Source organism: Callorhinus ursinus, unplaced genomic scaffold (genome assembly GCF_003265705.2).
Source record: "Callorhinus ursinus isolate GAN/ISIS: 27379988/994484 unplaced genomic scaffold, GSC_fseal_2.0 scaffold18, whole genome shotgun sequence".
NCBI classification, from domain to species: Eukaryota; Metazoa; Chordata; class Mammalia; order Carnivora; family Otariidae; genus Callorhinus; species Callorhinus ursinus.
Window position 1 is genome coordinate 7,607,625 of NW_027397080.1, and position 13,084 is coordinate 7,620,708.

Consider the following 13,084-nt stretch of genomic DNA (forward strand, 5'->3'; position numbering starts at 1 on the left):
TATGAAGCCATCTGAGTATCTAATAAACACAGAAGGAAGGAGGGTAAAATCAGTCTACCCACTACATAAAACATGCAAACAATAAAAATATTTATTTTACTTTTTACTGTGAACATATATTACTTTTAAAAAATTTAGAGTGATGTAACAAAATGGAAGGGCTAATGTAAGTAAAAAGGATATGAAATTGTTTGCTATAATTGAAACTACAAAACACAAAAATAAAGCAAAAAAAAAAAAAAAACAGAACATGCCTTTACAGAATGAAGGAAATAAGCCAGAACGTTCACATTATTGTTCACCTCCAAGGCACTAGCTCCTAGCACTGATAACTACTTGGTGTTCTTCAGTGAGTATTGGGATTAGAGATGAATTCATTCCAAATTTGCCATAATGAGATTATATAACTTTCATCGTGAAGAAAATATACAGGTATATAAAAATAAGACTGATTTCATACCCCAGAAACAGTAAGACAAGGGAAGGGGCTTTAATGTTGTTCACAGAAAGATATCAAATGCCAGATCTATAATAAATTAAAGTTACAAACAGAAAAAAACCATGTCGTTCAGACTAATGGAATGTGAAGTTACTGGGGAAAAAAAACAATTATTTTCCATGTGGAATGACAAAGCTTATCTACACCACTTCAACGTTTTCGACGACTCTGGAATTTGTAAATAGCTGGAGAGTTCACTGTTTGTTTCTTCACCTTCACCTTCTGAGTTTTATCCTACAACAGAGTAAAAAGGTTACCAGTAAATAGCAGGAGAGCATTTTGTAAAACAGGAAGGTTAATAAACTACCTATCAGAAAGGCCCTAATTTAGCCCTTCTCAAAGTGCAGGAGAGATGAGGCCCATGACCCTAAAGTATCCCCAGATGCAATGCATCGTTTTCTCTCCTGGGAATCTAGAATGCTACTAGTGTGTAGAAGATCTTGGAAAAACTGAGAAGAGAGGTACTCAAATCATTTTTTTGTAGGGCATATTTTCACACGGAACCCTCGTTGAGAAAGGCAGATCTGAATGATCTGCAAAGCTGAAGAATCTGACATTTAAAGGAACGATGAGAATATGAACGGGGCATCGTATAATCCCTAGCTGTGCTATTTAACTACACAATGTTGTCTATTTTTAAACACCAATACACTGTTTTGTTAACCTGTTTAAATGTTACACACAGCTGCTCATAAGCTATATAGTTCATATGCTACCCGATCCTACCCTTTGCCGGTCCAAAGCACTAATAAGCCCCTTATTACCCTTCTTAATCAAGGAACATTTCAACACTGTCAGAGCAATAGACACTGGCTCAAACCACTGCCCCTGAGGAGCAGACATTTTCACTAGGGTTGATTTACACACAGCTGAAATCCAGTTCCAGTTAAGACCTTTACAAGGGGGAAGGGGGGAAAAAAAAAACCAAAAAGGAAGGTCCTAAGGCTTTCTCTCCTCACCAGAAGATCTTTGCGTGTTTGAATTTTCTGTGCAATAACAAACAATTTCTTCTCACGTTCAATCCGCTGTGTCAGGCAGTTATACTGCTTTTGCCTTTCTTTAGCTATCCTCTGCGGAAGAAACACACATTTTCAATAAAATTAACAAGATAAAAATGAATAAAAAACTGCTTTTTAGTACACTTAAGTCTAAACGCATAAATGGTTTCATCAACTCCCTTCTTACTCAGAATCAACACAAGGGACTATAAAGTTGTCCATTTTAGGAACACCACATTCTAGAGCTAAACAGAACCTTGGAGACTTGCCCAGGGACACGTGGTTCACCTGGAACAGAGTCAGGACTGTCCCGCGAGTCTCACGGATCCCAGGAATCTTTCCACTACTACACTAAGCTGTTCAACCTCTGTGTGAGCGTCCCGGTTACCTAAGGCAATGCAGGAATGAACCAGTCCTGGAAACCTGACACAATGTGAACAAAGGACAGAAGGGCCACTGGGCCGTGTGCTGGTGTCTGAGAACCACAGAACTCAGAGAGAAGGACTTTTTCGGTAGAAGTTGACCTGAGAATACTCCCTGCTAAATACCCCTCAAAGGCCAGTGGTCCTTAAATTTGGGGGAATCATAAACCCCTGAGAAACTCATGAAAGCTTTGGATTCTTTCTTAAAATAAATATGTTTGTGTGTTGGTACAAATCTGTGCAAACATAAATACTTATTTGCACAAAATGTCAGTGTGGAAAGAGAGCGTTCACAAACTTCCTAAAGCCCATCCACGGACTGCCCACCCCTCCAAGTTACAGGTTAAAAATTCCCTTGCAATCCACCCACCAGTAGTCTTAATGAAAATATTTTTGATCTCAAAAAAACAACTGAAAGAAACAATACCACTCGACAAAAATGGCAAGATCCAAACCTTCCCAACTTCTCAAAAGGCATGGTGGTGAACTACTCTGTTTGGAGCACTAATCTCTTCAGGGACTACCACAACACTTGAGAAGTGTCAGTGACACAGCTAATTAAAAATACAACTAATTGACAAACAGGGTTATTACGAGAACACTAGTCAGCCGGCTCCTCAGCTGGAAGTGTTATCTACAAGAGGGGACTCTTACTGGGCTTCAGATTTAAACAATTCACCAATTCTAGCATAGTCTCACAGCAGTGGTTTCACACAGCTTTTGTTTTCACTTTATTACACAGACTGTCAAATTTATGGGATTACCCAATATAGTCAAACTAATTAGGGGTATTTATATTACTACAGCAAGTTTAGCTGCCTCTGAGCTAGAGAAACTACTGTGAAATTAAACATTGGAAGCAAAGCTGATGCGGTGTAAATGATTCAAATCAAAACAGAACAGCTGTCTGCTTGAAACACATTGACAGCATTTTTTTAAATGAATCAGTCAGAAGTGAGAGTTCAACTCCAGAAGGCTTTGAGAAAAAGCATGTCTTCTGCACAAACCCAGTTCCAGCTACGGAAAGCACCATAAGGAGAAGTCAATACAAGATTTTGGTTACAAATGCATAATATGGGGGCGCGTGGGTGGCTCAGTCATTAAGCGTCTGCCTTCGGCTCAGGTCATGATCCTGGGGTCTGGGATCAAGGCCTGCATCAGGCTCCCTGCTCAGCAGGAAGTCTGCTTCTTCCTCTCCCACTCTCCCTGCCTGTGTTCCCTCTCTCGCTTTGTCGCTGTCAAATAAATAAAATCTTTAAAAAAGATGAATATGTAAAGACTTTCTGAGATATGTATTTGCTGCTAAAGATTCAATATCAGAATATACCAAATCCCTTAATCTTCAGTATCCCCTCCTCTCTCTGCATCAGTCACAAGCCTTAAAAGCACAAAGCCCAGAGTGAGAGGGGGGATTCAAATGCAAATCTAAAAGCCACACCCTAAGCTGCCCACCACTAGGCCACAAGTCCCCCAACCTTAAAAACCAAGGAACAACAACAAAAAAAAACCCCTCCTCCACTCCCATCCCCATCATCAAATCTTCCTTCCACTTTTCTAAGGGAATTTCATGAGTTTTCCTCAAATTATTGTAGTAAATGCAGTGGGGGGAAAAAAAAAACCCCAAACAAACCAACCAACCCTAGATTCTCCTAAACTCAGACCCAAAAGAAAAACAACGGAGGAAATTACCTTCAGTCGAGTCGGCTGGGTAACCCCCTTCACTTTCTCCTTCTGCAAAGTCTCTATTGTGGGTCTGTTAAAGACTCTGTCAACTAGTTCCGGGGCTGTTCGCAGGTGAGTGGCAACATCAAACTGCTCAACTGAAAGTCAAGACAATTCTTAAGGCACTATCTAACACCAAACACAGACCAACATGCTAGACTGTCCCAGAAACCCGCAAACATTTCATACCTTCCTTTTTGGTGTCAAAAAAAAATACATGCTTATTCTGCTGCTTCCCCTGGATATCCAGCAGATGGAGCTCTGATTTTAGTCTTTCAATTTTCTAGAATACAGAACATGATCTCATTTTACACTGGGTTCGTCCAGGGTATCAGAAATGAATGTGCACAAGTTTAAACCATTTCACACCCTTATCACGAGCCACCAAAAAATGTGCCTCATTCTTTTAAAGGAAAAGACGACTAAAATTTACCAAGCACCAACCACACATCAGGTACTGGGCTACACATTCCACAAAACTCAACATTCCCATGAGCTAGAAATGAGGAACCAATCTCTCAAAAAGGTTAATTTGTCCATAATCATGGGGCTAATAAATGGCAGAGCCAGAATTCAAACCTAAGTGAGTCTCATTTCCAAACTTGAACTCTTTCCACTCCATCATACTGACTATACTTCTAAATCATTATCACCAACAAGAAGTACTTTAAGTCTGTAAATGCCAGAAGAAATCAACTTATAACTTGAGACCAGTGAATTTGTATTTTTCTTAAATAACAAAAACACAACAGAACAAGGGGTTCCAAATATTACCTTAGCTTCTGCAACCCTTTTCATTTCTATGTATTTGACATCCTGGGTTCTCATCAGTTTCAGTTGTTCTGGAGTTACTTCTTCCTTAGTCTCCTTAATAACGTGAACTCCATCCTAAAAACCAAATTTAAAACATACATTCCCTATTAGATTAAAATCACGAATAAGTCGTTAACATAGCCCATGATTGGAACAAAGACAACTGAATGCCATATGCCACAGCGGTCCAATGCACTAAGCCCCTGAGATGCATGTTCAATTTAGCACCCTGTCATCAATTCTCATCCACTCTAAGAACAGCTCCAGGCATAAGACAACTCAGATTCCAGAGCAGAAATGCATGCTGTTCAGGAAGGGGCATTTTGCCTTGGATACTGACCAAGAATACCTGGACCAACTGGAGAAGGGCTAAATAAAGGCCAAGGATCCTTCCTCTCCATCTCTTCCCCCATCCTTATTTTCTTTAAGGAGGTGGAGCTCAGAATACCAACTGATCCATAAGGCACCCACCTGGAGTTTAACCCGAGTCATTTTATAGTAGAATTCATCTGGATTTTTTTCAAGAGCCTTCTTCCGGAGAGCTCTGAGGTATTCCTGCTTTTTCCGGTAGTCACTAAAAGGTTTAAATGAGGTTCATAGCAAAAACAAAAACAAAAAACCCACAATAAGCAAACTTTACAAGCATCTAAAGTTTAAACAAAATGAAACCCAAAAAAGCCAAAGCAATGACTAGATTTGATCCAGACTCCATAGTCACTGATGTTGAGCTACTATCTCTGTAGGCTCCTCTTCTAACCCAAAATTCACCTGAAATTAACATCTCACATGTATTAGTGCATTTACCTCATTACAGGGAAACACCAAACAAAGCACACATTAAAGCTCATTAGACAGGGTTTTAAAGCAAGCTTGGGCACCAAGTGACCAAATAAGATTCAGAAACTCCACAGTGCAATAGAGCATACTAACTAGAATCATGACTCTGGAGCCAGGTATCTGGATGAAAACCTGGACTCCACCATTTCTGGCCAAGTAATCCTGAGTAAGTTATTTAACTAAACTGTATCTCAATTTAATCTGTAAAATGGGTGTGATAATAATAGCATCCCAGAAGGTTGTTGGGAGGAATACGTAAGTGTAAAAATTGCAAGTCTCCTAGAACACTGCCTGGTGCAATAACAGCACTCGGTTATCATTATTAGCCTTAAAAACTCTGGGACCCAGAGCAATCCACTTAATCCATCACCATCTGTACCAGGAGCACAAAAGGACCTCAGCTGACAAGCACCGCACGGTTAACAAACAGTTATAAAGTATTCTGCAAATAAAGTGCTAAAGAAGAAGAATGGGGGTAATTGTTTTATAAAATGTTTTCAGAGTTCATTATCACCCACGCTCAGTCTTATGAATCCATCTTTCACATCTCTTCATTCCAAACGACACACGCAGTGATGTAAGAGACTCAACAACTGGAATTTTAGATTATATCTTGCATTTCAAGAAAAGAGAGAAAAAAAGATTCAGCTTTTGGCTCAAACACCAAGGCAAAAACAAATCAAAGCCACTCTGAGAAAACTAACTAGAGCAACGTAATAAAAAAAAAAAAATTTCACAATGCAACTACAGTTAAATAAATTACGCTCTGCCCAAACAGAGAGAGACGTTTAGGGTCACAGACAAGTATGTGCCAGAGTTCTGGCCATTTTATCAATGGCAAGAAATTATCCCCTGTCGGACACTGGCAATTCAGCTGCAGTGCAGGGAAGCTGTCAGCTTTCTTGGCAGCACCCCTACCAGGAAACTGAACTCACTCTGCACGAAGTTTGTAATCTTTCTTTTTCTCCAACAGGCCCAGATGTTTTCGAAAGCCGGGCTAGAAGACAAAAGGAAAAAAAAAAGTGCTTAGTTCCCTCAGCAAACACATACCCAAATCAACATGACACCTGACAGGAACAAGAGTCCCTGGAGTGCTCAGTAAATCCATGTCCTTGGAGCCAACGTGCTGCCCTGTTCCCTCCCCTCCCCCAACTGGGCTCTGCCCCAGGATGAGAGGTACCATACAGACGCCAGAGAGGTCACAAGCACTGCCATAGTAGGTTTCCTGGCCTATTAAGGACAGAGAGAGGCAACAATGACTCGGCACTAAGCAAGCAGTTGCCAGCTGTACTAAAATTACTACAGACTTAATCCAAGGGTTTATAAAATACTATGAAGGGAAAACATAATAACAGGGAGGCAAATGTGGCAAGGGCACTAAATTTAGTCTGGAGAATGGGGTTCAAATCCAAGCTTTACCTCTTAACAACCTGTGACCTTGGGCAAGTCACTTAACTTCTCTGAGCTGCTGTTTCCTAACTATAAAATGAGAATAGTTGTACCTGCTTCTCATGGTTATTCATGAGGATTAAATGTGCGTCTGTGAGTGGTAGTGCCTGCACATGTCCTGGCACAAAGCAGGTACCCAGCACGTTACTGTTACTATTATACCTTTGGTAAGAAGTATGAGAGAAAAAAACCAAGTGTGACACAAAATACTTTCTCTGACACAGAACTTGGATAGCATGAAAGGCACAAGGATTACATCTTGGTATTATCTTTCTACAAGCTATTTGTTGAGCAATTAATACATGTCTGTCTGTGCTAGATGTTTCTGCCCACATAACAGGCCACATGTATTAAGTGCTTACTCTGTTACAAAGCAATCTGCTATGCTTGTTACATACAATCTCATTTAATCCCCACAACAAACAAGGGAAGTAGATAAAACACACAACTGTTACCCGTTTTCCAAAAGGGGAATGAGGCTTGCCCAAGAACACAGAATAACTGGTAAAGCTAGAACTAGAACCCGTCCCATATGCGGCCACAGTCTGTGCTCTTCCCCACCACACAAGACTGCATCCTCTTCTGCTCTGAATAATCTCAATTTTTTTTTAAAGATTTTATTTATTTATTGGACAGAGAGAGAGACACAGCGAGAGAGGGAACACAAAGAGGGGGAGTGGGAGAGGGAGAAGCAGGCTTCCCGCGGAGCAGCGAGCCCGATGCGGGGCTCGATCCCAGAACCCTGGGACCATGACCTGAGCCGAAGGCAGACGCTTAACGACTGAGCCACCCAAGTGCCCCTGAATAATCTCAATTTTTGAAGAAGTACATACACTTCTCTACGTATAAACTCGTCTAATAATTTAGATGAGATTAAGTCACATTTTTTATCCTTGAAATATGCAATAAATTACTCAATTAAAATAACAGAACTAAACACAAAACAAAAAAACACAACAAACAAAACACAAGAAACAGGTGTTGGTGAGGATATGGAGAAAAAGGAACCCTCTTGCAGTGTTGCTAGGAATGCAAACTGGTGCAGCCACTATGGAAAACAGTATGGAGGTTCCTCAAAAAGTTAAAAATGGAACTACCCTATGATCCAGGAATCGCACTACCGGGTATCTACCCAAAAAATACAAAAACACTAATTCAGAGGGATCTGTGTTATAGGAGACCTAGCATTGCATCTGAAATAGCTCACCTAAGTACACCTACCCTCTCCATACAAAACATTTTCGGTATCTCACCCACCACCTCAGTGACAGATCTACAGGATAAAGCCCAAACTTGACCCAAACGTGGAGTGCTCTTGTCAACATGTTTACCCGCCTCGCCAGCATGGCCTTCTCCTCACGTCTCCCACAAAGACCCTCTAGTTCTACTCAGACGTGACCATGTCATGCTTATGGCCAGCCGCAGAAGCCCTGTCTTCTGTTAATCCAAATCAACTACCTACAACTGTGACTTTGGACACATGATTCAATCTCTTTAAGCATCAGAGTCCTCATCTAGAAAATAAGGATAACAATCCACCTCACAGACATACTACAGATTTAAATGACATAATCCTGTACAGCTGTTGGGCTGTACCTAGCACACTGTGAGTGCTCAGAAAGCTGTTATCATTGCCTTTCAAGTCCAGCAAGTTCCATCGTGATGCTTTCCCTCATCATCTCTACTCTTCCCCTTCAAATTCTTCATTTGGCATTTTTCATGTGCCATCTCTATAAAGGTGCCTCTTTATTCATCTTTTAGTGGCCCCTGGATTCAAAACATGCAGCCTGATTCCTGGCTTTGCTGCTTGCCAGCTACAGCTGTACGTCTTTGGGCAAATTAACCTATCTGAGCCTTAGTTTCCCTACCAGCAAATATGAGAAGATAGTTAATACCTACGTCCACACAGTGTCGAGAGTTAAATGAGATGACAGTAAATCTGACAGCACTTCATCTGGCTCTGGCTCACCACAATTTCTATCACTACTTTTACACAGGTCCACAAATAGGCTCAAACAAGGTGGCAAATTACACTATTGCTCCCAGCACACCATGGAGCACACAGTAAGTGCACAATAAATGTCTGGGCAGCAAGACTGAACTGTGGGTCAAGAGGCCTTAGTTCCATCCCATCAGTCAGCAACACAACTTTGGACACGTTCTCCCTCTCTTCCCGAACTGTGAAAGGAAGTTGCACCAGATATCCCTAAGGGCCTTTCTGCATGGGTCACGATGTAATTTCTAAGCACACTGGAATGGATACACTGATTCTTCATATACTAATTTCTATTCAAACTCAACACAGACACACCCTCCACAGAAGTCCTACAACTGTTTATCCACCCGAATTTGGTGTTTGTGACTCGGCAAGTCACTTCAGCACCCGGGACCTCAGTTTCCTCATCTGTATAATGGAGATGGCAAAAAAAAAATTACAGTGTGAGACATAAACAAAAAGCGTATGTGGAAGAGCTTCATGGATCTTGCACAAAGCCCACGCCTGACCGTGTTAACGTTATCATCACCCATTTCTTCGGGCACAGCCCCCCTACGCAGCGGGCAGGGCTGAACACCCACAGATGCGGGTTCCAGTTCCAGCCGGTGTGCGCTTTGACCTCACCTTCCCCCCAGAAGGTCAAGCACTTTACACACAGTGTCTCACCCAATGCCCTCAATGAAACCTCGCAAGACAGCCCGTGCTCCTTCCAGAGCGAGAACAACGACCCCCCACCTCGCCAGGCCGCGAGGCTCCGCCCTAGGCACGCCGGCGTCCTTAGGATACACTTGCTTATATTTACATGCCCCCTCGACGTACAGAAGGGACCAGGGCCCGCAGGTGGAGAGAGGGAGAGAGCGAGGGTAGCCCACGAGGCCACGGCCCGGCGCTTGTGGGGCCTCTGCGGTCCTACCTGGCTTCGCTCTCGGTGTTCCCGCTGCCGGGATTTAGCCGCCTTCCGAAAAGCCGCCGCCATGTCTGCTCACGCCTGGAAAAGCTCAGTAGACAACGCCGGTCCCGCACGGCCTCAACCGCCGCGTCCACCGACCCTACCGGAAATAGGCCAGGACCCCAGATGCTCAGAACGGCCCACGTCCTCTCCGCAGCCTATCCGGCGCCTGCCTTTCCGGAACTACGTCCTCCAGCAGAGGCGTCCAGCCCCAAGCTGCTTCTGGGAAATGTAGTTTTCTAGGTCTAGTCCCGTGACTCTGCAAGAGTCAGTTCTCATTCGCCAGAACTTGTGCACGTTTACCGAGATCTCGTTTTCGCGCTCGGTTTCGCGTTGGCATCTGGGAACACGTGGCTGGCACTGCCCTCCGGCTGAGCTGTGCCTGGAGTGTGCGCATGCGCAGTCACTTACCGCTCTGCTCTACTTACCCTATTTACGCGGTGCGTTTAAAGGTACGAGTTGTGTGAATTTCACAGTGTACCGGAAATAGCACGCTATAGACAGACAGGAGACCTTAAAACCATGTTTGGCTCTGCCACTTACCGGCTGTGTGACTTTTGACAGGTCTTTTGACTTTAATGAGCATCATTTTTCTCGTCCATAAAACAAGGATAATAGTGTGCTCTGCTTGCTTCACAGGACCGTCAAGAGGTTCACAGTTGAATGGAGGAGTTCTATCCCGACAGTAGTTAAAAACTTTTGAGTCCCTCACACCCTCAGGGAATGGCTGGCTGACAGAATGAGTGTCAGAGGCAGTACAACGTAACAATTAGGACCAAAAACCATAGAAGTGTGTTATAACCCTAACTGCCACCAGCCAAGGCAAAATTAGCTTCAACGAACCTCGATCTCCCCATCTAAAATGTTAGTAATTAAAGTATACCCACGGAATTGTTGTAATGATTAAACGAACTAATATGTTTAAAGTGCTTAATGCTGTGTTCACCCCTTAAACGAGTTCACAATCAATTGGAGCAATGGTTGTTGTTATTACTAAACCTACCAGTAAGGATAGAGAGAGGGTTGGGCACAGCAGGGCACTTCAGAGGCATTTGGTTTCTCTTCCATCACATGAAGCTAACCCTCAGCGAGTTCTGTAATTGCACCCATTTGTCATGACAGAGCTCACCGCTCCAGCCGACGCGCTCTGAGGAAATCCTCTCCTCAGTCCCCAGAGATGCCTGGAGTCCAGTAGACGGATGGACATGACAAAGCTGAAAGTGCTGAGATCTGCCATGTGAAAAGTTTTTTCCTGCCTCAGTCTGAGCCTTTTGCCCAACTCAGGTCACAGACATGAACAAACTTCCACCTCATTTGTGACTTAACCATTGAAAGACAAGGCCCTTCATGATTTGGCCCACTATTCCAGCCTCAGCTCGGTTAAGGGGACCCAGGAATCAGCCTTGGATTTGAATTGCACATTCACCACTATCAGCTTGGATTTGGGGCCACATTGTCAAATTCTCTGAGCCCCACATCCTACTCTATCAAATAGTGATAATAATATAACCAACCCATATGGCTTTTGTGAGAACCGAAGGAGGCAATGACTAGCACTTAGCATGGTGCCCTGCATGTAGTGGGCATTTAACTTTCCTGCTTCACCCTCCCAACCCTGCATACTCTGTAGAAGTCACTCACCTCACCCTCTACACCCACAGAGGCTTGGGGTCAGGAGAATAGTGTTTCTGGGCAATCTGAAAGAGGGTGTCTGCAAGCCATGAGGCCTGGCAGGGGCTCCAGGCAGCCCAGTGGGTAAGAGTGGGCAATATGCCCAGAGAAGGAAGGAAGTTTTCTCACTGGGGAAAGGAGGGCTTGTGATCACAAGAATCAAGGAGTGATTCAGCACCCAGAGGAAACCGTGAGAGGCCTGTCAGTTGTCACTCAGGGCCTCCTTTTAAAAAATGCGTCCAAGATGAGAGAACAGCCAGGAGACCCAGAGCAAGCCCCCTTCCACCACGAGATAAGGAAGGGTGTGTGGGGGCCTCCTGGGTGGGCGAAGGGACAACCAGATCCCACTCACCCAAGGCTAGTCATCCAGCGATCAGGCTCTTCTTCCAGTCCCCGCTCAGACACACCTGTTCCCTAGAGAGGGAGGGAGGACTGATGGGAAATGGGAACAGGGAGTCCATGTGGCTGATCCCTACACGTCCCTGGGGCACGTAGTCCTCCTAGGCCAAGGGAAATGTGAGCCCACTGGGGAGCTGGAAATGGAGAGGGGAAAGGACATAGCCCCTGCCCTACACCAGTGTCCCTCCCCCAGCCTGGGTCAAACCAGAAATCTAATTTTCTCTGGCCTCCAGACTTCCAGTCCAAGCAGCAGAACCTTAACACTTGACCGTGAAAGGGAATGTGTTGCACCAGGCGAGTCCCACATACTCAATACCTACTGTGTACTCTCCTCCAATACTCATGAGAATGCTGGGAGACAGGGAGTCAAGCACTCCTAACGGATGAGCAGACTGAGGTGTAAAGAGGTTGAGTGACAAAAGAGGCTGCAGGGCCTGCCAGTTAAGCCCTTTTTGGCATAAGGAGTTTTGACATTTGATTGTATGGATTTGAATCCAGCCTTTGCCATTATTAGGTGTGTCGCCCTTGGCAGGTTACTTACTTTCTCTGTACCTCCATTTTCTCATCTTTAAAATGGGGTAAGAATACACATTTCATACCGTTGTCGGATAATCAAGAACATTAATTCTGCGAAGTGTTATATGCAAAGTGCTTAGGCAGGGACTGGTGCAAAGAACTCAGGAAATTGGGGCGCCTGGGTGGCTCAGTCATTGAGCCTCTGCCTTTGGCTCAGGTCATGATCCCAGGGTCCTGGGATCGAGCCCCGTGTCGGGCTCCCTGCTCAGCAGGAGGCCTGTTTCTTCCTCTCCCACTCCCCCTGCTTGTGTTCCTGCTCTCGCTATCTCTCTCTGTGAAATAAATAAATAAAATCTTTAAAAAAAAAAAAAAAAACTCAGGAAATCCTGGCTCTTATTAAGGCTGTTCAGCAGAGGTTCAAGCCATGAGGAAATACCAGAGACCCCAACTCTACCTTTGATCTAGGACCTTCCTTATTCAGTCATAATCCCTCCCTCTCTGAAAGCTGCTCATCTTTGCCCTCCCCTCACCCAGAACAGACCCTCCTTGTCATCTACTCCAACCAGGCAATCTTCCCTGCCCTCTCCAGGGCTAGGAGTCGCCTACACCTACAAGACAAAGCCCAGAGAAAGGGCCCATCCGTGGGCAAGTATCTGTGATCCAAACTGGGGTAGAGGGGAGTTGAAACTGAAGCAATGTCTGTCATTGTCATTCATTCATCAGATATTTATTATGTGCCAGACTTTGGAGTAGGTACTGGGAATGTGGTAGTGAACAAGAAGTACCCAGTCCCTGTCCTCATGGCACTTACAA

The 13,084-nt window shown here is 44.1% G+C and overlaps 1 protein-coding gene across 1 annotated transcript; it reads right to left on the reverse strand.

Moving 5' to 3' along the window:
- Positions 1 to 457: 457 nt before the first annotated feature.
- Positions 458 to 9,816, reverse strand: UTP11 (UTP11 small subunit processome component). Its single transcript, XM_025857001.2, has 8 exons — positions 9,650 to 9,816; positions 6,227 to 6,288; positions 4,926 to 5,028; positions 4,416 to 4,529; positions 3,831 to 3,924; positions 3,609 to 3,739; positions 1,459 to 1,569; positions 458 to 733 (listed from the first exon to the last, which is right to left on the reverse strand). The coding sequence occupies exons 1-8, from the start codon at positions 9,710 to 9,712 to the stop codon at positions 650 to 652; spliced, it is 762 nt and encodes a 253-aa protein (XP_025712786.1). The 5' UTR covers positions 9,713 to 9,816; the 3' UTR covers positions 458 to 649.
- Between the last annotated feature and the right edge of the window lie 3,268 nt (positions 9,817 to 13,084).

Coding starts and splice junctions, on each gene's coding strand:
- UTP11 (XM_025857001.2), bottom strand. CDS start 9,712: ATGGCGGCGGCTTTTCGGAAGGCGGCTAAATCCCGGCAGCGGGAACAC. Junction 6,289..9,649: donor AACACCGAGAGCGAAGCCAG/GTAGGACCGCAG, acceptor TTTGTCTTCTAG/CCCGGCTTTCGAAAACATCT. Junction 5,029..6,226: donor GATTACAAACTTCGTGCAGA/GTGAGTTCAGTT, acceptor TAAACCTTTTAG/TGACTACCGGAAAAAGCAGG.